Raw genomic sequence first — 27,757 nt, 5'->3', positions numbered from 1 at the left:
AGAGACATGTGGATGAAAGAAACAACTGCACTTGACAGAAGATTGGATAACAGGGGATGGAGAATAGAAAAGAATCTGTTTCCTAATCCACAGGAGTAGAAAGAAAGGGGATAACAAATAGCAAAAACAGAATGCCTGAAATGGTTGATTCCTGAGAAGGCATATTACCTGCAAATGGAGTTTTAAAATATTAAGCTATCATCCAAATGTTTGGCACCCTACTCTCTCAAAAATCTAATTCTAGCCGTGATTCTAATCTTCCATCCCTTCGAAACTCTACTCTTTCAGTTTCCCAATTGGAGAAATGACGTGGAAAAGCAGCTTGTTTATTTCATTCAGTTTAAATGATAACATGACAACATTCTAGAAAGTAAGGGAAAAGCCAATGCTGGTGATGCAGCTGCAACTTTCATTAATCTCCAAATGTTACTTTGTCTAAGGTTTCTGTCATGATGTAAAGCAATAGCCAGGCAAAGACAAAAACAAAACTTCCCCAGAATCAGAATCTTCAGCTTCTACCATGCCAAGGAATTGGACAGGTGGTGAAGAAAGCGATAATTTTGACTGAACTGGAGAGGAGAGATTTTGGGCACTGAACCTTTCTTAAAATCTGTTGCTTCTTGTTTTGTGAGTTTTAAAAATTGGAAAACACAAGATGAGTAGCATGAAGCATAGAACATGACCTGGATGCTGAAATAGCAACCAAAGTGATGAAAGGCCATTCTTACTTAGTTGAAAAAGGAAACATGATGGTGCTACAGGAAACCTGCAAGAGGGCAAACCAGCTAGTACTGGCAATGGCCCTGCTAACACCTAGTCCACATGGGCATTTTCACAAGAATCTCTGGTTCATTCACTTGTAACTTTCTCTCAAAAAAAAAAAAATCTTGGTTTGAAAATTCCATGCATGATCTTGTTCCAAACGTTATCCAACCCCCCCCCCCCCCCAAGACTGAATTAAATCCACCCAGGCATATCTGAATTGCAGCTTGGAGAAAAAGCCACCTACCCCTTCTTTAATGACAAGTAGTTTCATGTGCAAATAATTCAAAAAACAACAAATATCAACACACTTTTCTATGGCTATTCTTCTTTAATAGGCTTTGTTTTTTTTGCAAGGTTTGATGAAAATCTCTCCAAAAGAGATTTAATTTAATACTGATTGCCCATGTACACCAACTAGTATTTCTTTTTTTTTTTTTTGGGTGGGTGGACAATGGGGGTTAAGTGACTTGCCCAGGGTCACACAGCTAGAAGTGTCCAAGTGTCTGAGGCCGATTTTAACTCCGGTACTCCTGAAATCAGGGCCGGTGGCTTTATCCAACTGCGCCCAACCTAGCTGCCCCTACCAACCTAGTATTTCAAGTAGGTCCTTTACTTATATTTTCACCTAAGAGCTTTATTAGCACTTAAAGAAAAAAGCTTAAAAATTTCCCATCAATTGGCTGAACCACCCTGTTGGTATGTAAATGTGATGGAATACTATTGTGCTATGAAAAATGACGAAGGGGTGGGTTTCAGAAAAATGTGGGGATTCTTTTTTGAAACTGGTACAGAGAGAGTGAGTAGAATGAAGAGAGGAGGGGCAGCTAGGGGTTGGCACAATGGATAGAGCACAGCCCTGGATTCAGGAGGACCTGAGTTCAAATCTGGCCTCAGACACTTGACACTTACTAGCTGTGTGACCCTGGGCAAGTCACTTAACCCTAATTGCCTCACCACCCGCCCCCCCCCCAAAAAAAAAGAAGAAAAAGAATGAAGAGAGGAATTTTATACATAACTGTAAGGACACTCTGAAAGCTGTAGGAACTCCAATGACAAAAGACTCACGATAGAAACATGCTATCCATCTCAAGATAGAGAAGTTGATCTTTTCCCTCCTTTCTTTGGGGGGGGGGCATGGTTAATGTGGAATTTGCTTTGTATGACTATATATATATATTTGTAATGGGCTTTGCTTTTTTAAAACAAAACAAAAACAAAAACAAAGAAGACACAGCTTTATAAGAAACATCACTGAACATGGATTTTACCTCAATTGGGTGGAAGGGGGGAGGAGGATGGGGAGGGAAAGACTGTGGAAATAAAATAAACTTTAAAAAAGTAAATGGTTTTTCTTTCTTTTTTTTTTTGGTGAGGCAATTGGGGTTAAGTGACTTGCCCAGGGTCACACAGCTAGTAAGGTTAAGGTCTGAGGCCAGATTTGAACTCAGGTCCTCATGAATCCAGGGCTGGTGCTCTATCCACTGCGCCATCTAGCTGCCCCCAAAAGTAAATTTGTTTTAATTGAGGGGAAATAGGTGAAAACTTGTTTTCATTTTTTTCCTTCTCTCTAAAGGAATAATAACATTATAAAATCGACACAGATACACTAAAGTAGAACAATGAAGATAATGTAGTTTTTATATACAGAGCAAATGAAGTGAGTTGAATGAATGAATTGAAAAATCATTTATTTAAATGCTTCCCATATGCCGGACACTAGCAAAGTGGTGGGGACTGAAACACTAAAGAGGAGACATATCCTTGTCCCTCAGGGAGCTCACATTCTAATTCAGGAGATAATGTAAAGAGGGGAGTAGTGGGTTGAGGTAAGAGCGTTTCAGTTTAGGAAGCATATGGTTTCTTGTATCAGTTTGATTACTGGTCCAGAGCAGTTCCAGAATGAGGCGGGAAGTGGGTATATAGATTGGAGCTATAGTACAAAAGGCTCTATGGTGGTGAAGCATGGGTTTGGTGTATGGGGCAGGCTAGGCAGTGCGTGCTTTCACCAATTAGGAGGAAGCTAGGGATGATTAACTAGATTGCTAAATGCATAAATTATTTCATAATATGGTACATTATAGGGAAGTGAATAAAACTGTTATGAACACTGAGATGACATTTGTTGACTTGTGGACCTGGTCATCTGTATTTTCCATGTTACTTAACAAGAGGTTTTTGGTGGTGTTGTGTGTGTAGGGGTTTATTTGGGTATGTTTTTTTTAACCATAAACCACCTCATTTTCTTATATAACAAAAGTTGAAAAAAATGTTACATACATGGGAAATACTTAATAATTAGGAAAAAATGGTCAGTTCCAGTATGTCAACGTGTAAGGGAACCTCATAAAGCTTTAGCAAATTTATATGTGACAGCTGTCTTCAAATATTTGAAAGGCTGTAATGCGGAAGAGAATGGTTTTCTGTGGCCTCAAAGAACAGAACCAGGAGCACAGGGTAAAGAGCTTAATTTAGACTTGACTATAAGAAAAGCTTCCCAGTGATTAATACTATCCCAAAGAGGAAGGGGGTTGCTTTAGAGGCAGTAGCTTCTCCTCATGGAGGGTCTTCAGGCCAAAGCAGGATGACCTCATGTTAGGTGTGTATAGAGGGTGTTCTCATTCAGGCATAAGTTGACTACACCACCTGAGTTTCCTTCGAACACTGAGGTTCTGTTGGCTAATACTGAAGGCAGAATGCCTGGAATCAGTTTAAACACTGCCCTGCCTTCTACCTCTTTATCTGTCCCTGAACACTATGGTGTTCATTTTTCCTGCTCATCTCGTCTTGTTCTCTACTTTGTAATATCTTCTGCCTCAGACCCCACTTACTACTATCTCCCCACAGTGTCCTTTTCATTTGCTTTGCTACCAAGCTTTATGTTTGCTCCCCAGTGTTGTCGTTTCTCTGCCTACTCCCTTTTTTGTGTGTTCAATCTCCTTGTCCAGCTGTGCCTTCAATTTAATTCAACAGGCATTTTTTAAATGCTTATTTTGTGTGAGGCATTATGAAAGGCCCTAGTGATACAAAGTAGTCCCTCTTCTCAAGAAGTCTTCTTTCTCGTATTCAAAAGACATAGAAGACCTATATGTACAAAAATACTCATAGTTGCTATTTCCGTGGCAGCAAAGAATTGGAAATTGAAGGGTTGCCCATCAATTGGGGAATGGCTAAACAAGTTTTGGTATATGAATGTAATGAAATACTATTGTGCTGTAAGAAATGATCAGCAGATAGATGGATTTCAGAAAAACTTGGAAAGACTTACTTGAATTGATGCTGAGTGAAATGAGCAGAACCAAGAGAACATTGTACACAGTATCAACAACATTTTGTGATGATCAACTGTAACAGACTTAACTCATTTCAGCAATACGATGATCCAAGACAATGCCAAAAGGACTATGGGGGAAAATGTTTTCCACAATTCAAAAAAGAACTATGGAGTCTGAATGGATTCTGGAAGCGCACTATTTCACATTTTGTTGCTTTTTTGTTTACTAGTTCTTGTTTATTCTTTCTTGAGGTTTTTCTTTCCCCTTTTGTTCTGATTAAAGTCGAAATATGTTTATCACAATAGTACTGTATTGCTTGTTGCTTGCTGGCCTTGGGAGGGGGCAGGGAAAGGGAGGGGAGTGGGAGAAAATTTGGAACTCAAATAGATTTTCTATATAAATATTGGCAGAGAAGAAGTATGTTCTAAAGAATGTAAGTGGACAAAGTACTGGACCTGGTCAGGAAGATCTCAAGTTGAATTACTAATCGTGTGCCTCTGCAGAAGGCACTCTCAGTCTCAGTTTTTTCACCTGTAAACTAGAGATTAACAATTACATCTACCTTGTTAGGTGGCTGTGAGAATGAATGAGATAATATATGTAAAGCACCATATAAACACAACTATTACTAGCTACTACTGCTCTGCAGAAAAGCTAACACTTCAGAAGGCTGTGAAACCTCTGTAAGAACTTACTCTATGTAGTAATGTACCAGGAAGACTGTTCTGGGGTTTTGTGACCCATCTCCGGGCAGTTCAGACTTTCTTAAGCAATCAGAGTAAAAGCAGTCCTTATATTAACCCCTGTAAATGGCATCATACTTTTTCTTTGCAGACCACACGGAACTGCTTTATTGTTTCATGGCTAGTGCAACCAAAGCTTGAATCTACATGGTATACTCTACAGGCTGCTCCCCACTGGGTCAATATAATAGCCAGGATACTGGAATACGCTTTCATGGGTGGTCCAGGTGTAAACTGAACCTGCTCCTGGGTCATCTTCTGCAGCTCACTTTCCCAAGCTGCCCGGATCATCGTCCAGGTGATAGGAGGCAGGTGGAGTTAGGTCCTCGAAGAATCAGGGGATCTCGTCATGGCAAAGAGACGTCAGATGTCCAATGTACAACTTCAATTTGCTGCGGTTCTGGTCAAGTTCTAAGAGGGGCTGGATTATCTGAGGTGAAAGAATAGGGACCATCAGGGACAATCTGGCTGGAAAAATTCAAACATCTCTTATAAATTCTCTTCTAAGATGCCTAAATAAAAAGCAGAAATGTAAATAAAACTGACCAAACTCCTGAGCCTTTCTAATCACAATTAATTTCATATAATCTTAAAATCCACACATTCTGAGAGGAGAGATTGCTGAGCTTTTTAATCAAGACAAAAGATGAATAAACTCCCCAACCCTATGGGTTGGTAATAAGAGATGATGCTCCCAACCCTTCTGCTACTTCACAGCTTTTCCTGGCCATTCCCCCATTGGGCCAATCTAAAGAGCAATCCTAGTTTAATAGGCTCTCATGAAATTAGTTACAATAAAAGCTAGTGGAAATGTCTCACTGGAAAGAAAGGACTACAATTCATATGGCTCTTTTACCATGTATAGCCAATCTATAGAAAAAGCTTTGTTTGAGTACAATGAGTGAAGTGAGTTTGTCACCAAATTGACCCTTGAATTGCCCATGTGGCTTTTTGAAATGTCAGTGAATAAATTCTCATCTGGGACAAGATGTTTGACTGAAAGGCTGGGACTCCCTGTACTGTTCCCAGTTCTATGAATTATTCTAAGCCTATCTAGCCTTATAGACCTTTGAAGAGCATTTCTATATTTAGTTTTTCTTGGGACCTATTCCTTTGATTTCCCTCCCAGGAAAACACTCTAGTTATTTCTGATTTAGGATCTCATTTATAGTTACTCCTTATATTTTTAGCTATACCCAAGATAGTCAAACAAAGTTTGATGTTTAAGAAGGAAGTCTGGACATATCTCACATCTCACATCAGTGTTAGAGAAGCACCCGTCTGAGACACAACAGATGATTGTACAGTCTTACTGGCAATACTCAAAATGTTCCCAAGGAACCTGTTGCACATTAGCAGACTAACATGTTTCATCAGAAAGACACCTCTGACCCTAAAATTTTTTAGAAAGGGAGCTTGGTATTTTCATTGATGACATTAAAACCCTCCCCTTTATCCCCAAATAATTCGGCACCTTTCCTTTTATCCTGACATTTCAAAAGTTTAACTATTACAATGTGAAAAGAAAAGGCACCATAAGTGGCTATCTAAACTTTTTCTACTAAAGACTATTATATAGACCATACATAATAAATTAGGAATACTCTAGGAGACATCTGATATTACAAAACTAGAGGGCATGAAAGATAAGGGAAGGGAGTTGGTTTATATACAGTAGACAAATATACAGAAACTAATGAAGGTTTAAAAAAACCATTATCATTATTTTTATTATTAAATTATTAAAGAAGAAACAGCATGAAGATAAAAGTTATAACACTTAGTACCCTACTGAAGGGGCTTATATGGCACTGTATGATACCCTAATCAGTACACTAATGGGACCAGCTACCTGCTGAAATTTCCTATCAGTTATAGGTATATACTGCCCATCAATCTTGGAGGGCAAGTACTGTTTCAATTAAGCACAGGACTCTGAGTGGGCAGGAAAACGAATCAGAGATGAAGTTAAAGGGCCATCCACTGGCACTACTCATTTATGTGCATTTAACCACTATGTTCTTCTGATTAACATCTTTTTTAGATTTCACCTACACAGACATGCTTTTAAGTGGACACGTACCATGTCCTGTCACAACTGCAGGACAACAAAGCTCCATTTATTTTTCTGATTTCCGTTAGTCTGACCTTTCCCTAAACTGGACAATAATTTCTGATATTCCTAGAGGATCTTGAACAACTTACCTCCCTTTTCAATGTTAGAGTCCCAAAGATCAGATTAATTCAGGTAAAGATTTCCAATGATAGAGTGTCACACTCTGTGCTGCTGGTTCAAACTGCACTTATGCTGTAAGTATGAAAACTGGGCATTCATTAAAGTGTGGCCATTTTATATTTATAGCAGCTCTTTTTTTTTGTGGTGGCTGAGAATTGGAAATCAAAGGAATGCCCATTAATTGGGGAATGGCTGAACAAGCTGTGGTATGTGATTTTAATGGAATATGGCTGTGCTATAAGAAATGACAAGCAGGATAATTTCAAAAAAACCTGTAAAGACTTACATGAACTGATGCATAGTCCAGGAGAATGTTGTACACAATAACAGCAGTATTTTTGGATGAAACACTGTTAATGTCTTAGCTATTCTCAGCAATACAATGATCCAAGACAATCCCATAGGACTAATGATGAAGCCTACTATCCACATCCAAAGAATGAACTGATATTGATTGAATACAGACTGAAGCATACTATTTTTCACTTTCTTCATTTTTTCCTTTTATTTGAGTCTTCTTATACAAAATGATGAATATGGAAATATTTTACAGAATTATATATGTATAACCTATATCTGATTGCTTACCACCTCTGGGAGGGGGAAGAACAGAAGGGAAAGAATTAGAACTCAAAATTTTAATTAAAAGTTTAGTTAAAAAAAAAAAGTGTGGCCATTTTGTAGGATAAAAAGGTGGCAGAAAGTAGTAATAGAAGGTTCAAATTTCTTAAATGAAACGGAACCTGAAGGGCTACTAGTCCACTAATGTATGACCAGAGGGTTATTGACAAATCTTTCAGTTCCAATTTTCAGTTATGGATAAATTTATCTCAAACTAATTTAAATGCATCATTTGGTTTGAGTCTTTACTGATTAAAATAAAACAATACTTTTCACTTTGAGTGAAAATGCTACAGAGCATTTTAATAATAAATCTGATTTTGTATCATTAGGACAAGAATCCAATCTTTCCGGTGGCCATTTGTTTTTCCCACTGCTTATCCTTCAAGAGGTATTTATTGCTTCTACTAAGGTGATTACTGAAAGCATGTGAAACTGTTCAATGAGTAACACTTCCATATACCATCATAAAGTCAACACCCCAAAACCAGGGTGTCTACGGCACCCTGAGTCAAGTAGAAAATAAGTACACAATTCAGTTTCACTAGCATTTATTTAGCATCTGCTATTTATAAGGGGCTATAGTGGGTGCTAGGGAAACAAAAAAAAAAGGAAAAGCAGTCCATGTTCTCAGTGAGTTTACATTTTACTGGGAGATATAACACACAACAATTAAGTGAATAATGTGAGGAAAGAAAGTGTACCAACAACTAGATATATCATAAGAGGTGGCACATAAACTTTTCCTTGAAAGAAAGTAGGTATTATAAGAGATGGACATGAGAAATATATTATAGGCACAATAGGCTGTGAAGTGGGAGAGAGTGCCAAGTAGGTCAGTTTGGCTGGAATGTAAAGTTCGCAACAGAAAAAAATTTTAAAAAGTGAAATGCATGAAAAGGTAGTTTGGAGCCAGTTTGTGAAGGCTTTACATGCCAAAGTAAGGGTTTGTACTTCTTCCCAAAGGCAATAGGGAGTTCCCGAAGATCTGAGAGGAAAGGTGGTTATATGTGTGACATAATCTGAGACCTGTGCTTGAGGAAGAAAAGTTTGAGGCTGAGGATGGTTTGGAAAGGGTAGAAATAAGAAGCAAGATCAATGATTAGGTCTTTACAATAATCCAGGCAAGAGGTGATGAGGGCCTGGACTTGAGTGGGGGCCATGTGAGTAGCAGAAGAGGATGAATGTGAGAGATGTGGAAGTAGAACTGTCAATATTTTATATCTTCTGCTCCTTTCCTATCTAACATAGACTGGCCTTTTAGTAAAGACAATGCATTGTATATACCCTAAAACTGCTACTGCATAATCTCAAGGGTATACAAGAGAATTGGTTTCACAGAAGGAACTTTGGCAATTATCATCAGACACATAAGTTGCATGGATCCATTAGCTACGTGGTTCTGCCCTGATGCTACAAAGCTGCAAGAAACTTCACAGAGTCACATAGTTGGAAGGGAAGTCAGAGGACATCTAGTCCAACATATACTTGAAAATGAAGCCATTCTACAATATGCCCAACACATAGTCACCAGGTCTTTACTTGAAGATCTCTAGTGAGTGGGAATCCACTGCTTGTAGGGCAGTTCATTTTACTTCTGAATAGCTCTGATAGGAAGTTTTTCCTTAAAACATGATAATAAAACAATCACCTCCCTTGTTCTGAATATTATACCTTTCTTAATGCTGTCTAGGATTGCAATAGCTTTTCTGTCTGCCACACAGTCCCATGATGATGCCACATATTAAGGTGCAAATGACACTAAGTTCTTGAAGGCAGAGATTGGGCAAATTCTTCCAAGTTAGAAAAGTTTAAAGTGTAGTCAAGAGACAGACCATGCCTATTGCCTGAGGACCAATTTAACTACATCTAGAGAGACTCAACATGAATGGCTTGGTTACTAGTCGACAAAATTCTTTGTCCATAGAAGTCCATGAAACAACAAAAATTAAAATAAATAAAAAAAAGGAACTCAGTCCTGCACAACCAACTTCTGCTTTTATGGTGAAGGTGGTAGAGTGATAAAACTGGGGAGCATATGCTAAGAATCATAGATTGTTTTAACTAAATATTCTAAATTGATATAATCACAATGACCAACAAATAGACAAAGCTATTTGATAAAGCAATCTACACTAACCATTTGCTGAGCACCCATTATGTCAGGTATTAAAAAGCATGACCCATTACATGATTTCATTTGATCCTCACATCAATCCTTTGAGGTGGGGACAACCTATCCCATTTTACTGATGAGGAAATGGAGGCTGAGAGGGGTTAAGTGACTTGCCTAGGGTCACATAGCCTGGTAAATGTCTTGAGGCTGAAATTCAAGCTCAGGTCTCCTTAAGTTGAACACTCAATTCATTGTGCCACTTAGCTGTGAGTGTTTCCATTTATTTTGCCCAGAACCAGGTCTTTGCTTCCCAGTGGTTTCCAAACCCCAGTAATGTGTATTTCTCCATATCTCCTCCACTCTCCCCTTTTCTGTCAGTATAAGTTCCTCCAGAACACGGACTATCTTGCTTGTTTGTATTTGAATTCCTAAAGCTTAACACAGTGGCTGACACATTTATAAATGGTTTTTCATTTCTTTCATTCATTCGTTTGTTCATTCATTCATTTGTGTGGCAGGGTGGAGAAAGCAGGGGTAAGGGGGAGACAGAGTGCTAAGAATCATAGTTTTTAGACCAAAGCTTCTTAAAATGTGGGTTGCAGCTGCACATGAGGTCACATAAACTGAATGTGAGGGTTGTGAAAAATTTGGGCAACAGTAAAACGTTATATATATCTATTTTATATACCTATATACCAGGGGTAGAGTAAAAACTCTCAAGTGAAAGGGAGTCAGGAATCATGATTGAAAAAGTTTAAGAAGCCCTGTTTTACTAGGATGCTAATCCACTGTTGGTGGAGTTGTGCTCTTACAACTTGAAAATATGTGCTTGTACTACATATCTGCTGGGGCTCTTCATACATGACTGCTGGTATGAGTGTAGACAATTTATAATTATCCTGTACATGGTAGTGCTGCTAACAGAAAAGGAAAGCTTTTCTTAGATCATATGAACAGGTTGCCTGTACTGTTCATCCACATAATCTGACCTTTTTGACATTTGTGCTAATATACTCCATCATTTATCTTTCCAATAAACAATTCATTCCTCTAATCAGCTGCTTCTCTTTATTGTTTTTTTTTTTTGGGGGGGGGGAATGAGGGTTAAGTGACTTGCCCAGGGTCACACAGTAAGTGTCAAGTGTCTGAGGCCGGATTTGAATTCAGGTCCTCCTGAATCCAGGGCTGGCGCTTTATTCACTGTGCCACCTAGCTGCCCCAAGCTGCTTTTCTTTAAAGCACACTACAAGGCTATCATGAAGCTGATTCATATTATTAGTATTTGGGTTCAAAGCTCTGTATGTATTGTAGACATTTCAATATCTCTGCTCTCATTTACAAAACCCTATTTACCAATTCATAAATTCAGTAACTATTTAAGTACCTAATATGTGAAAAGTTGTACAGTATGATAGTGATACAGTAGTCATGGGTTGCTTTAAGCACATGTGTACACAGTGGGAGTTAGTTTTGCTGTAACTAACCTCCTATGAAGTAGAACTACTATATCCTGGTGTCTCATACTATTTACAGTACTATCTGGCTGCTTACCCTTACTTGCTCTCATGTTAGTTAACGGTAGAATTAAATTAATTTAGGTTATCTGTGCTTTATGATCTCAATTAAAATTTTTATTTACTTCAACCGTTATCTGGCAGAAGTTACTGAAGAACTCTGCACCTAATGATGACATTTAATGTGGAAAGAGTAATCTATTCTTTTGTGCCAGGAAGAGAAAAATTGCTTTTTGTAGCCATGCCCTGAAATATGACCCATTCGACCATTACTTCCAGAAGTATGCAAATCCACTGCTAACTAACAAAATAAGTTTTGTAAGAAAGTGATTAAGATGAGAGCAGATAAGGGCAAGTAGCCAAACAAGGAATCATTATGCTATATAGATAGTACTTTTCAACTGGATATCCCACAAGCATCTCAAACTCTCATCTTTCCTCCCAAACCCAACTCTTTTGTGAACTACCCTATTTATATTAAGGGCATTACCATCTATTACTCAAATTTACAACTTTAATGTTATCCTCAAATCACTTTATCTGTCTAATCAGTACCAGTTTTTATAATTTTTATTTTCACAAAATCTCTTCACTAACAGTTACTAACACAGTTACTAGTGCAGTCAAGTCAAGAAGCAATTTTAAAAAGCCTACTCTGTCCCTCCTGTTTTCCCTGATTCAAGACTCTCTTCACTTAAATACACCTACCAATCAGCTACCAAAGTGATTTTTCTAAAGCACAGGTGACTCCTCTGTTCAATAAACTCTAGTGGCAACTTATTAGCTGAAGGATTAAATCTTAATTTGCCCATCAGCCCCTAGCTCTAATTTACCTTGATTTAAACAGGCCTTCTAACTAAACCCTGAATCTCTCATGCCTATACCTCAGAATTGGCCATTTTCTGTGCCTGGACTTTACTCACTCCTCACTTCTATCTCTTAGAATTCCCAGTTTCCTTCAAGGTTGAGTTCTAACACCAACTTCTATATGAAGTTTTTATTGATCTCCCCAACTACTAGTGACTTCCCCCCAAGTTGTTGTTAAGTTGTTTCAGTTGTGTCTGACTCTTTTGTACTCTATTTTGGGGTTTTCTCGTTAGAGATACTAGAGTAGTTTGCTATTCCTTTCTCCAACTGATTTTTTTTTTTTTTTGCGGGGCAATGGGGATTAAGTGACTTGCCCAGGGTCACACAGCTAGTAAGTGTTAAGTGTCTGAGACCGGATTTGAACTCAGGAACTCCTGAATCCAGGGCCGGTACTTTATCCACTGCGCCACCTAGCCGCCCCCAATTTTTTTTTTTTGGCGGGGCAGTGGGGGTTAAGTGACTTGCCCAAGGTCACACAGCTAGTAAGTGTCAAGTGTCTGAGGCTGGATTTGAACTCAGGAACTCCTGAATCCAGGGCCGGTACTTTATCCACTGCGCCACCTAGCCGCCCCCTCCAACTGATTTTACAGATGAGGAAACTGAGGCAAACAGGGTTAAGTGACTTCCGTGGTAAAAAGTTTTAACAGTCGGTTAGATAATGGAGAGACGCCAGTTTTTCAAGGACCACCCTTTCGGGGAGGAGACCAATGGCATGAGCTACGCACGCCAGTCCGCCTGCTGCACACGGCAGACTGCCTGCTATGCACTCGACTTCCGGGGTGTGAGCTTAAAAGGCAAGGAGAGAACGGAAGTGGGAACTTTTTCCTGCTCTGCTGGTCTCCTGACTGCGCTGCACAGGCTGATGCTGACGAGAGTTCAACTGGGCCCGGCTCGCGGTTAGCAGCAGCACGCGCTTGACACGGTCTCTCTCTCTCCCCAAAGGTGGCCTTCGGCTTTTGTTGAGTTTTATACGGAATATAGACTAAGCTTAGACTTAAGACGATTTGTATTGTATTTCTACTTTCCTATCCTTCTAATCAACATCACCTTGTGACTACCATACAATAAAAGCTCTAACTAGAAAACCAGAAGCTTCTTCCATTTACTAGTCTGGGAGATAAATTAAGGGAAAGGTTAAAGAGGGGAGATTTATGATCTAATATCCAATTTTAAATCTCACACCTCTAAGGCTGGATTTGAACTCATGAAGATGAGTGTTCCCGATTTCAAGCTCGGGGATCTATCCACTATACCATCCAGCTGCCTTTCCTCCAAATTACTTATCTATTTTGTAGCTATTTTGTGTATGTCTCCCCTGTATTCCCTAAGCCTGCCACAAGTTTGTGCCACATTGTAACAAATTCATTCTGTTTCAATGAAAAGAGACTGAAAACTATCCAGAAAAGAAAGGAAGGAAGGAAGGAAGGAAAAAAAAAAAGAAAATGATCAAGGATAATGCTGTTTTCCAGGTCCAGATATATGGTAATTGCCTTTTTAACTGAATAAGGATGGAAGGATCTGGCAGTAGATAATTGCTAGTGCTTTGAGATGACTTCCGTGCTCTGCTTTGTACAGGTAGCTAATAACTTGAGAGAAGAGAGGAATCAAAGAAAGTCATTCACAACAGTTGCCAAAAAATGCTAACTACTTTACAGATGATAAAAAGATCACCTCACAAACTAGAGTGCTTAAAGTTTAAGAGAAGAGGCTGAAATTAAAATTAAATAACCCCTATCATCAAGGCATCTGCAAAGGGGAAGGTGCAAAATCCCACCTTAGAGTAACAATGTACTTTGTTCCAAAAAAATTTTTAAAGTACTTTTTTTTTAAGGGGAGCTATTTGTGTTTAATTCTTTCTTTCTTTTTAAGGCAGTTGAGGTTAAATGACGTGCCCAGGGTCACACAGCTAGTAAGTATCTGAGGCTAGATTTGAACTCAGGACCTCCTGACTCCAGGGCCAATGTGCTCTATCCACTGAGTGGCCCTTGTGGTTTTTTGTTTGTTTTTGCAGGGCAATGAGGATTAAGTAACTTGCCCAGGGTCACACAGCTAGAGAATATCAAGTGTCTGAGGCTGGATTTGAACTCAGGTCCTCCTGAATCCAGGGCTGGTGCTTTATCCACTATGCCACCTAGCTGCCCCCAGTCCTTGTGTTTTAATATTGACACAGATTCCTGAGTTTTCTTGTCTCACTCTTACTTTCTTGACTAGTTTATTAGAACATTGCTGTGCAATATAGTTCACTATCATTAGCTCATACTTCAATGCCTCTATGATCTCATCAATATGGGTACCCCCACCAACAAATCAAAACATATTTACACATTCTCATCCCACCCATGTCCTTCCAAAAATCTTCCATGGAGGACCTATCAAATATGATGAAGGCCTTCCGCTAGAACTTTTAATATTCTATGGATACAAGTCTGGCACCTAGGTTGTCCACAAATTTTCATTTGCTTTTGAGACCAACCTATCTCCTTTTCCAATTACATATTCCCTTGACAATATATTTTTTGGGCCACTTCTAGCATGCAATTCATTGTAGGTAATATGTTGTAGAGTCTACCATGCATGTCTCCATCACCCTTTATGTCATTTGCACCTCTGATTCACTGTAGATTGTAGTATTCTATGATTGGCAGCCATAAAGGATCACTGGGAAAATAGTGTTATTAAAACGGTGAAGTGTTGCATGAGGGCCAATTTGGGATTACTAACAATAGCATGTAATTCCTAAATAAAGTCAATTAATTGTTTTTCTAATTTTTTAGATCTAGGTCCAGCCTAGAAATCCCCCTCAAAGATATGTGTATTGGCTCCCCATTCTACTACATATCGATATCTGGGCAGTACATATTCTTCAGCCACTTGCATTTTTCCTATGTGATTTAAATAATACAAAATTTCTTGACAGTTACTCATCTTGCAGGAGAGGGTCTATAATATATTGTGTTTTAATGTAATCAACATAATGCCATCTGCATCTCAGAACCATTTGGAGTACCTCTTCTATTCGTCTATTCATTTATTCATATAGTCACATATTTACTTATTTATCTATCCATCTATTTCTTTACTTATTTTATTTATTCATTCATTCATTTAAGGTTATATATGTACAATCGTGTTAAAAATATTTCCACCTTAGTCATGTTGCAAAAGAAGAATCAGAACAAAAAACAAAAAAACTTCGTAAAAGTGAAAAAAGTATGCTTTGGTCTGCATTCAGATTCCATAGTTCTTTTTTCTGGATGTGGAGAGTATTTTCCATCATGAGTCTTTTGGAATTGTCTTGAATCATTGTATTGCTAAGAAGAGCAAAGTCTATCACAGATGATCATCGCATAATATTGCAGTACCTCTTTCTATTTGGACCATGCATAATATATACACCATAACTACTGAAATATTCAAAACACAATATGGTGGCGAATCATGGAAAATTACATCCAGAGAATCAAGAATGGAGCCCAGAGAGGAATGAAGGAGTGAACATGATTCACTTGGGAACATTCCTTAGCATGGAGTCTCTGGGAAGACCCTCCCAGGGGTAGAGTAATCTTCCAGGGTGAGAAGGCCAATGGGTTATGATAGAGAAAGAAAACCATAGAATTGGGGCAGCTAGGTGGAACAGTGGATAAAGTACCAGCCCTGGATCCAGGAGGCCTTCATATTTGGTCTCAGACACTTGACACTTAAGCTGTGTGACCTTGGGCAAGTCACTTAACCCTCATTGCCCCCCCCCCCAAAAGAACAAGAAGAAAGCAAGAAAGGAATCCAGAGAATCAAGAGTGGAGCCCAAAGAGGAATGAAAGATTCTTGGGAAAGGATGCTCTTTATCATTTATGTGACAAATGAGCATCCAGCCTTTGCTTGAAAACTTCTAGTAAGATGGAGTCTACTATCTCCTGAAGTAACCTATTTTATATCTGGAAATTATTACTTTTTTCTGAACTCTGTGTATTTTTGATGTAGTCAAAGATAACATATGCTTACTTTGGGTTTTCAAAGACTATGACAGCAAAGCAAAAAGTTTTGCTAGATTCTACAAAGACAAAAAGGTGTATGAAACTGGTAGCAAGAGGATGAAAATAGCTAAGACTCGGGTAGGTTGAATAGGATTTGGCAACAAAATATAAAAAAAATAAATGGCTCTAAAGCCCAAGTGCTTACCTTACATTTTTTGCCATGATTATGGCATGTATAGTATTACAAAGGGGTTGTAGGTGATAGGCATCACAGAGTTTTAGTCCATCCATAAAGATTAAGTTCCTTGTTGGTATATTAACTAAATCTTGAACCTATGACAAAAGAACTAACATATTCAATCTACTATGTACTATGTAATATGCTACATGCTAGAGATACTAGGATAACGAAGGAAACAAATCTTATTTGCAAGGAGAAAATTCTAACTGCAGAGATAACACACACACACACATAGAATCACTCTGTTTTGCTGAAATATTAGCAATGTAAGTAAGGTGAAAAAGTCTAGGAATTAGCACAGAAAACAAACACTACATCTTCATGTCAAGTCACAGGGACATGGAAGCCAAGGCCTTTGAAGTCACTCGGACAGTAGTTTACAAAAGGATTATACCTATGTAATTTTTGGATTTTTTGATAATTGCATTAAAATGTACAAACTATTCAAAATATTTTTGTACTGATAACCAAAAATGAACCAATAAAATATTTATTATAATAGAAAAAAGTGAAGGTAAACATGGAAGAAGGATAAACATCATGTTTGAAAATATGATTCAGATTTAATAAATAAAGGAAAGCAAACTTCAAAGCCTTCTAACTATGTAAGTATTTTCAAGTCCCAAGTCTATAATTTGTCTTCCAAGGCCCTCCTTTTTTCTCTTTTTACATGCTCTCATTGATCTCATCAGCTCTGGATATGTCTCACAAATTGTCAGGACATCTCTACCTGGAAGACCCACAAGTAGCTTTCCCTGGAAGCCCACAAGCAAGTCCAAAAGAAACTTGTTATACGTTTCTAATTGTGATAGCTTCAACCTGATCTATTAAAAACAAACTGCTGATGAAAAATTTAAAAAGGCAAAGCTACGGAGGCTGATCATTACCACTATCTACAACTCTATAAAAAACAATGTAAAAGAATTACCACAACGAGATCAAACAAACATAAACTCTCTTAGCCAGCTAATACTTGGAGGTGTGGAAGGCAAAGGAAACAATGGTTTAGGATACAAAGTCATTTGCAAAATGCCATGAAGAAAGATGGTCAGAGATCACAGACAGTACCACACCGTTAAAACAGTAGAGTGTAGTGGAAGAGAAAATAAGTCCATAAAAATCTTGCTGCGAGACCCATAAGCCATATCATTATCAAATATTCATAACTGAAACTGACAGCCAAGCAAGAAGTAAAGAATAAATGGGAGAGAGCTTTCAGCTTTCTTTCTTTCTTTTTTAAATAACAATCTGTTTTCAAACTCCTTACGATGAAATCACTACATTTGGACCATATATCTTAACTCTTTATATGAGGAAGTAGAAGTGGCAGGTAAGGTGAAACTGAGATGAGGAGCTGAACCAGACCAAGTAAACACAGAAGACTTCTGTGCTGTAGGCAATCTAATGTCGAAAGACAATGGGTACCATTTTACAAGACACCTCATAGAAGGAAAAACAGAAAAGGAATGAAAAAAATTATAGGCAATATTACTGACTCCAAGAAACTGATATAGTGTGTGTGTGTGTGTGTGTGTGTGTGTGTGTATTCCAACCTATCAATAACTAACAACTCACATGTCTATTTTTATCTTTATAATTTCTTATAAGAGAAAAGTCTGAACATATCTGGTTTATGGATGACATGCTGATTACAATTATGTTCCAGGATACTCTAAGGCTTTCTCAATGAGATCGAATGAGATGAGATTAACAATCCATTCAGGAAAAACTAAATAAATGAAAAAAAAAATCTTTTGTTCTGACTAAGAAACACAGTTGAATGGCCAGTTTATTAAATTAGTATGTCAAGGGGGCAGCTAGATGGTGCAGTGGATAAAGCACCGGCCCTGGATTCAGGAGTACCTGAGTTCAAATCCGGCCTCAGATACTTGACACTTACTAGCTGTGTGACCGTGGGCAAGTCACTTAACCCCCATTGCCCTGCAAAAAAAAAATAAAAAAAAAATAAAAAAAATTAGTATGTCAGTATACATATATAGGAGAAGTAATTCAGGTGGATAATCTACAGGACTATGGAGAGAAGAACAGTGAATATAATTTGTTGTTGTTCAATCATGTCCAGCTCTTTCTGACACCATTTGGGGTTTTCTCAGCAAAATACTAGTGTGGTTTGCTGTTTCCTTCCCCAGCTAATTTGACAGATGAGGAAACTGAGGCAAACAGGATTACATGACTTCTCCACACAGCTAGTAAGTGCCTTAGACTGGATTTGAACTCAGGTTTTCCTGATGACAGGCCTGGCCCTCTATTCACTTTGTCACCTAGTTGCATATTAGTAAATATAATTTGCATGCCAGAAGTAGTATAAAATTATCATTAAAAAAGATGTATACATATAAAAGTAGAGGACTAGTCATATGATGAAAGAGAGGACTATCAGAGAGCCCTCATGCCGTACTGGTACTGAAGTAATGTTGAAAGACCCAGAAGAAGGTGTATGCACACTTGGTGGAAACTTTGTGGAAGATCTATGGGAGAACACAGAGAAGAGTTGCACAGAATGAGAAAGCATGGATGGGTTGTGACTGTACCACTGGACACAATGTCTATATTGATGAAATCACAGATTTAATCAAGTATTGTATTTCACTAAGTCCTCTTGGTGAATTGATAGGAATAGAATTCTTTTCTAAGAATCTTTGAATTTTGTGGGTGGCCCAGAGAGCAATGGAAAGTTGCAAAATGGGCATAAATAGGCTGTAGTATATTTTTAATGATGACCTACAAAAAGAAGCAGCAAAAAGAATACTTCAGTGAAACAGTCACTAAGCATGTCTAAAGTACCACCTCTATGCCAGGCATTATGCTGCCTGCTAGGAACACAAATATAAAAGTGAGACAGCCCACAAGTTTACATTCTTCAGTAAGATTCAATATGTTCACAGATGAATAATACATAAAATAAATGGATGATGACTTTTTTGTTTTTGTTTTTTAAAGGAGGGAGGGTTCTAATTACTGGGAGAAGCAAGGCCTCCTGAAGAAAGTGGTGCTTGAGTTTATCTTCAGGACAGACCTCTTCTACATATATTTGGTCCCATCTGGCAACTTTTCCTGTCTTTATTCTCTTTAGTGTCACTTCTATCAGTTCATAAATGTTTTAATGTTAGAATTCGTATATGGTTTTTCCTCTGTCCTTGATAGTTTATTATTGTAGTCTTTGCAGACCTTTTCCATTGTTATTTTATTTGCTGTTCTGTTTTTTGGCTGTGACATATCCTCAGGATGACTTTGCTTAATTGTCTCTCCTGCTGAGCTTTCTTTAAATTGGTTTTATCTTTTATAGTTTCTTTCTGCTTCATAAGACTACAATGCTCATTACTGTTCATTATTTCTCTTTGTAAAATATTAAAAATAAATTATCTAAATAGGTGTTATGTTTGGTTGTTGTCTCAATCTGCTTGGCAAGTAAGTCAAATGTTTGTTGTCTAAGGTGCTTTCTAGATGTTCTTATTCTGGCAAAAAAATTTACCTAGGTTTAACTTCTGAATAAATTATTATACTAGGTATAGATGACATTAATAAATCTTCATTTCCCATTGCTGATTACTTGTTTAATTGGGTTATCTCAACTGTACGCTATATATTTTTTTCTCATTATCCTTTCTTCTTGCTTTTTACTAATTCTATCTTTGTAGTAACTATGATTACATAAGACACCTTATTCAGGGAAAACTCCCACAACAGTAACAAGACTTTTTCTGTCTGCTAGAATATTATCTATTTCTTTTCTAAAATGTTATTTGGTAGTTACCATATCTAGGCTTACCAATTATTTTCCTTTTTTGATCTTGGCTTTCAGGTAGTTTAAAATGATCTCTCCTGGATCTATTTTCCAGGTTAGTTGTTTTTTCCAATGAGCTATTTCACACTGTCTTCTCTTTTTTCATTCTTTTGGTTATGTTTTATTGTTTCTTTATTTCTCATAAAGTTGTTAGCTTCCATATGCTCAATTCTAATTTTTAAGGAATTATTTTCTTCAGTGAGCTTTTGTACCTCTGTTTCCATTTGGCTAATTTTGCTTTTCAATACATTCTTCTCCCCACTGACTTTTTGTACCTCTTTTCACCATTTGGCCTATTGTGTTTTTTAAGGTGTTATTTTTTTCTGATTTTTTGTGTCTTCTTTACCAAGCTGTTGACTTTTTAAAAAAAAATTATTTTCTTGTATCACTCTGATTTTTCTTTTACCTCTCTTACTCTATTTTCAAAATCCTTTTTGAGTTCTTTCATGGCCTGAGACCAATTCATATTTTTCTTAGAGACTCTGGATAGAGCTTAGACTTTGTTATCTTCTTCTCTTTGTTTTGGCCTTCCTTGTCACCATAGTAACTTTCTATGGTCAGAATTTTTCTGTTGCTTGCTCATTTTTCCAGCCTATTTCTTGACTTTATATCTATATATCTATAGCTATATCTACTTTATTTCTTGACTTTTAACTCTTTTCTTTAAGTGGGGCTCTGTTTTCAGGATGAAAGGTGCACAGTCCCAAACTTCAGGGGTTTTGTATAGCTGTTTTCAGAGATACTTCTAGGGGCCTATAAGTTTTCAGTTCCTCCAAGGTAGTAAAATTTAAGGAGAATTGTGTTTGCTACTTTCCTGGCCTGTGCTCTGGTCTGTGAGTGACCACAAGTACTCTTTTCTGCCCTGGAACTGTGACAAGGGTCCCTGTAGCAGTGGAGCAGGGACTGCCACCCAGGACTGTGACCCATGTCTGAGTATGGGCAAAGCAAGAAACTCCTGCCCCCAGGGCCAGCACAAAGACCCTTGCAATCTCCTTCTGACAAGCTGTTCAACCCCCTTACTGTCTGTGAGCTTAAAATTTCCAGAAGCACTCACTGTTGCTGCTGATTCAGTGGCTCCCTAGGCCTGTTCCTGGTTTGCTAGGACCAGTTTGTGCTGGCATGGTCTGCACTGGACTGTGTTCCACTCTCACTCGGGTATGACAGACCTTTTTTGCCGACCTTCTAAGTTGTCTTTAGCTGGAAAACCTATCCTTTTTTGGGTTCTGCCACTCTAGGAATTGTTTTATGGCATTCCTTACAGGTGTTCACAGGGGTTTTGGGGAGAGCTCAAGTGAGTTGCTGCCTTTTTCTCCAGCATCTTGGCTCTGCTTCCCCAATTTTTTTCTTAAAGAAAGTTTTTATGAAATAAGGGGGAGTGGGGAAAGAGTGACACGTGTAATCTAAATTATTTAGTCTCTCTCATTCCTTTTATCTTGGACCAAACTTTCCCATGTAAGTGGCCAGCTTTTTGGTGTCTCTGTACTTAGCTAGGCTAGTCCTCAGAAAGCAGACACAGTTTATTGCCAGGGCTGTACTTGAAGACCTTTCATTATAGTAGAACCTGCCAGAGCTGCTTATACACTGTTGGTATTATCTTCAGGAACCCAGAGTTACTTCTACTCTACCATGAAACATCAGCTTTACAGAGGCTTGTGTATACATTAGTTGGCTGAGTTGTTCCCTGCATCTTCACATTAGTCATCTAAGACAATTTCTCTCTTTTCCTCTTCAAAGAAACTCTTGTGTTTCCAGAATTTTATTTTAGAATGCTCCCTATCACTCTTTTTGTTTGTTTGTTTTTGTTTTGTTTTTGCGAGGCAATGAGGGTTAAGTGACTTGCCCAGGGTCACACAGCTAGTGTCAAGTGTGTGAGGCCAGATTTGAACTTAGGTCCTCCTGAATCCAGGGCCAGTTCTTTATCCACTGCGCCACCAAGCTGCCCCCTCCCTATCACTTTTGGATTGACTTTCTACATATGGCATTTTAGTCACTGAAATTCTATTTTAAAATCTGCTTTGCTCACATATAGGGCACTCATCAGATTATATCTGGCAATCCTCTTCTCTATCACAAGTTCTAAGTTGGAGTGGTCATTTCTCCCCAAGGTTTAAATTTTTTCCACCCCAACAACCATTTCCTCCATTTTTGCTTTTGTTTGTTTGTTTTTTTTGCAGGGCAGTGGGGGTTAAGTGACTTGCCCAGGGTCACATAGCTAGTAAGTGTCAAGTGTCTGAGGCCAGATTTGAACTCAGGAACCCCTGAATTCAGGGCTGGTGCTCTATCCACTGTGCCACCTAGCTGCCCCTATTTTCGCTTTTGAAGAATTAAATAATCATCCTGGTGAGTCAAGAAATATTAGCTGCTATGCTTCTGGCAGAGTGAGAACTAGAGTAGATGTATGGATATGTCAACTTCCCCCTCACTGTTGTTTGTTTTTCAGTCATTTTTCAGTCTTTGTGACCCCATTTGGAGTTTACTCAGTAGAGATACTAGAGTGTTTGCCATGTCCTTCTCCAGCTCATTTTACAAATGAAGAAACTGAAGAAAATAGGGTTAAGTGACTTGTCCAGGGTCACACAGCTAATAAGTGTTTGAGGCCAGATTTGAACTCAGGAAGATGAATCTTCCTAACTCCAGGCAAGGAACTTTATCCATTGTACCACCTAGCTGCTCTTCCCCTTCACTGCTTTATATCATATTGCTATGGCAGGCCTCTGATCTTTTATCTAGATGCCTTACTTTGCCTGTTCAGAAAACATCCTCTCTTTTTATAAGGGAAATCAATGGGAAAAGAATTTCTGTTTAAAAATCTCTTTTAAGGGAGCAGCTAGATGGCACAGTGGATAAAGCACTGGCCCTGGATTCAGGAGGACCTAAATTCAAATCTGGCCTCAGACACTTGACACTTACTAGCTGTGTGACCCTGGGCAAGTCACTTAACCTTCATTGGCCCATAAAAAACAAAAAACAAACAAAAAATCTCTTTTATAAGTAATCTTTTTGGGAAACTGGATGTTCCTTAAAGTCAAACATGATTTATGTTATATTTTAGTGTGAACAGCCTTAAAATGCTCAGGCATTTTCCAGATTTCTTAATTATATATGAGTACCATTGTGTCACTGTGGAGGGTCAGCCAGCTTCAGAGTCAGAAAGACCTAGATTCATGTCTTTCCTCTGACACACAGTGGCTATATGACACAATGCAAGGCACTTAACCTCTGAGTATGCTAGAGAACTTTCTATGACTAGGAACTGCAGAGAAAGTGCTGACCTGCAGTGTTACCAGACGCTTCCTTCCCTAGTAGTTCCGTGTACCAATGAAATTACAGTCCAATCTTTAATTATATATTATAGTATAAAATCAGAGGTCTAGATTTTAAAAAATACTGTTTGCTATTGTTTTATGTGCAGAATATTACTTTTTGATTTTAACTCCTTTGAGGGCAGAAGACTAGTTCTTTTAACTTTTTTTTTTTAAGTGAGGCAATTGGGGTTAAGTGACTTGCCCAGGGTCACACAGCTAGTAAGTGTTAAGTGTCTGAGGCCAGATCTGAACTCAGGTACTCCTGACTCCAGAGCCAGTGCTCTATCCACTGCGCCACCTAGCTGCCCCTCTTTTAACTCTTAAGATGTCTAACAAAGTAAATACTGATTTTTAAACTTACTTTAATTGGAACTGAGTTTTTAGAACTGAGCTCCACTTCTGAGTTCTTGGGTGGTAGCAGGGCAAAGTTCTCAGAGAAGCCACTTAGATACCTTTTATTATGGGGTTGCCTTGGAATGATACTCTTTAGCTTAGAAGCTCAATGGATGCTACAGTTAAATTGCTTTTAAGCAAAAGCAGTCATATTACTATCCTTTTAGGAAAGAAAATATGTCTTCTTTTTTTGCAGTTAGGATCTTCTTGAATCCTGAACTCTACCAAAATATTCAAATTTTACACTAGCTTTGTCTGGATGAACTATCTTCTAACGTTATATCTTTGACCCATTTTTGAAAACCCAGGTTTAGGTTTTGCTCTGACTACTCATTATTTCAAAAAGTGATCCCAATATTTATTAAGTGGGAAAATTTATAAAGTCTCAATAAAATAACTGTTTTCTCCAAGCTAATAACATTATTCCTATACGCTATTTTTTTCAGTCTTGCTGGATGACAACATCTCCCACCCACAGAAAGTTCCCTTAGAGATTTAGGAGACTTCCACTATAGTGCTGATAACTGCACTGAATTAGCGTGAACACTTAGGAAATTAAAAAATTTAATAATAAAAATAAAATAAAAATAAGTAAAAATAAAAAAGGAGATACTTTGAACTCAAATTGTATAAACAAAAAGAAAATGTAAAAAAACCCCACCACTCTATCTTAAAATATTCTTCTTCTGAGAGGATGGGTCTGCCAGTATTTCCACAGTCCTTAAAAAAATGAGAGTGTGTATAAATACATACATACATACATACATACATACATACATACATACATACATACATACATACATACATGTTTGTCAAAGCAAAACTATCTGAATGCTACTCTGTTCTAGTAAGCAATCAACTTCCAGATTTTAGTCATGATAACACACACACACACACACACACACACACACACACACACACAATACTGAATGTTGTATTTTTTAAAAGGCATATACTTTGCTTGAAGGAGTTCTGAAACTATTTTATAAAAACACTTTTGGGGCAGCTAGGTGGCACAGTGGATAAAGCACTGGCCCTGGATTCAGGAGTTCCTGAGTTCAAATCTGGCCTCAGACACTTGACACTTACTGGCTGTGTGACCCTGGGCAAGTCACTTAACCCCCAATTGCCCTGAAAAAAACACCAACAAACCACTTTTGCAGAATGAAGCTCAAAGAAATGAGTCAATGGCACCTTCAATATTTCTACATCACCTCAGTGGTCACCAGCTACAGGTTACAGGAAGGAAGAAAACATCATTCAGAAGTATATTCCATTAGCAACAAAAGGAAAGACTTCTATTTATCATACTTGGTTGCGTTTTCCTTGGTACTGAACAGTATAACTTAAACCCTGAAATACTCATTAATTTCCTTTTGGCTTTCAGTATTTCTTTTCTAGTTCTTGTTTCTCGTCCTTTTTACTGGTTATTTCTCACCTTTCTCATCTACTTGCTTATACTCTTGGTAGTGCTTATAACACCATTAACAGCCAATTCTCTCTCTTTTTTAAAAATCTTGAATAAAATTCTCCTGCTTTGTAATTTGTAACACAGATTGAGTAATCAGGGTAAAGGCAGCATAGATGGATTTGGTTGTCTAACTCTGTTCAAGAGGTAATGGTACAGAAATTTGTTTGTTATTAATATTGGATGTGTTTAGGTGGAAAAGCTTCTATTTGACCTCAAAGAACAGAACTAAAAACAAAATGGATGGAAACAAAAAGAAAGACCAAGGTAGATATGATATTAGGAAATATTTCCTAATGATTACAATTGTCCCAAAGTGGAGTGGGCTGTCTCAGAACATGGCACCTTCCCCCTCCTTGGAGCTAGCTAAACAGAAGTTCTGTGCCCACTTGGTTGAGTATTTTATAGTGGATATGAGCTGGACTAGATGGCTACTGAGGGTCGTTCCTTGAAAGTCCAGTATTACAAATCAGCAGAGGGAGACATGAAACTAGTAATATTTGGAACAAGACATGAGGCAAAATAATTTTTTAAAATTTAGTGCTACTATTCAATGAATAGATAAGAAAAGTATTTATAAAGAGATTACTATGTACCATCAAATGTGGTAAACTGGAGAGTGGTTACCAGAGAAAAGACTATGTAGGAAGTCAAAGGGATGGTGAGGTGATGCACAGGGCAATTAACTGACATGCTCTTTCCAGGAGTAAAGGTAATATTGGTAGTACTGATTTGATTACTGAGTCCAGAGCAAGAGGTGGAAAACTGGTAGAGAGGGGAAGAGTAAATGGTAAATGGTAAATGGTAAGATGACTACAGTGGACTTCTGTAATGTCAAGCACAATTTGGTCTGGTGAATTGGGACTGACTAGATATAGTAGGTTAATTGAATTAAGAGGATAAATCCTCAAACACTAAAACATTTCATACCAACTCTTGGAAAAGGCAGGTTAGCAGGAATTACAACTAATGCATACTTCCATCAAGATATGTATGGGGGTACACAGCTGATAAATGCTCCTTTGACTAGGCATACTATATAGCAGAAACACTGATTCAAGTGAAATGCTTTATTTTTATTGATATCATTTGTTTTATACATCTTGAAATAAAGACTGATAAACTATTGATCTTGGTGCTTTTTATCATTTGGAAGTAAGTCTCCCCAGCTTTAGCCACTTCTCAGAAAGCTGTGTGCTGTTCCTTGAAGAATTTGCTATGTGACTTTCTTTCATACCTTCTAAGTATAAATTATTTGGGATTTTTCCTGCAGTACATACCCATTTCCATCAACTTACCTCATCATTCTTGTTTGTGTTCCCCCTAATGAGTATTCTAATTACTTTAGGCAATTTAATACCAAGACAAGACATTTAAAAAATAACTAATTCTAAAAAAGTGAGATCACCAATAAGCTTAGGTAGTGAATCCAATGGAATATAAAATCATCAATGAGTATGAGCTTAATAATCATAGTTATTATTTTTCTTACAGAAAAGGATTTCCTAAGGAACTTCCAGGGCATAAGATCAAAGGGGGATGCTGCCAAAGCTGTATTAAATTTTGGCCTGGAAATAAAAATTGTTTCCTGGCAGCTATTTAACATAGCTGCTATCATAGAAGGGGAGAAAAATACTCTTTGCATTGACTTTTTAAAAATCCCGGCTCCCTTCCCCCCCAATATTGTCAGTTGCTTAAGAATAATTTAAAAAAATATCATAGGGGCTAAACTATTGCTTCCAGTAATTCAAATGAGTTATCCTAAGTAAGTGGCCTTAGGATATTAATTTATAGAGGGAACTGAAATAAGACATTAGTTGAATGTCTTTTTTAAATTTGGGGGCTTTTAAAAAAGACTTCATGCATGAACAATTGCTGTATACAAAGGATTTGCCTAAAGCCCAACCAGACTTATGCCATTTAGAAAATGGCACAGTATAGGAACTATTTTCTGCTTTCAGTTTGGTGTAAATCATAACATCGTGTTGCCAGGCTCCTATGAGGGCATCCTAAATATGATAACCTATTAAAAAATCAAAAATTAATTACAGAAAAAAATCAATTATATGCCCTGGAAGTTCTCTCCAATAAAAACACACAACAGGAAAAACACCATCACCCAAACACAAGGATGTCAGAAACAATACAGTCACCATGTGAAAAAAGGGAAATTCATGAATCACACAGAAGCAAGTGATTGTGTAAAAACAACTTTTCTACAATTAAGGAAAACTGGTTCTCACCGTTCTGAACAAAATGGCTGAACTAAGAGCATCTGATTGGCTATGCCCATATACCCTCCTCCTCATCCTATTGGAAGAGAGATGACAAGGGGAATAAGGCCCCAGAGCAGCATGGGAATGAAAAAGAGTTGGTTAGTATTTAAAACAGACATAAGTATAAAGCAGAAAAGACCGGATTCTAATTTCCTTATTTTTGT

General features: G+C 37.8%; 1 protein-coding gene across 1 annotated transcript in view; it reads right to left on the bottom strand.

Annotated features, from left to right (window-relative positions):
• The window catches only part of ERC1 (ELKS/RAB6-interacting/CAST family member 1), a 313,654-nt gene that overhangs the window by 30,462 nt on the left and 255,435 nt on the right, over window positions 1–27,757 (bottom strand). Inside the window, exon 15 of the mRNA XM_043966008.1 lies at window positions 5,021–5,210. Within this exon, the coding sequence (XP_043821943.1) occupies window positions 5,115–5,210 (96 nt within the window). The 3' untranslated portion in view covers window positions 5,021–5,114. The remainder of the gene's footprint in view (window positions 1–5,020; window positions 5,211–27,757) is intronic.

The sequence above is a fragment of the Dromiciops gliroides genome, chromosome 5, assembly GCF_019393635.1.
Source record: "Dromiciops gliroides isolate mDroGli1 chromosome 5, mDroGli1.pri, whole genome shotgun sequence".
NCBI lineage: Eukaryota > Metazoa > Chordata > Mammalia > Microbiotheria > Microbiotheriidae > Dromiciops > Dromiciops gliroides.
Note: the sequence above shows the minus strand (reverse complement) of the source record. Positions and strands in the feature narration are given on the sequence as shown.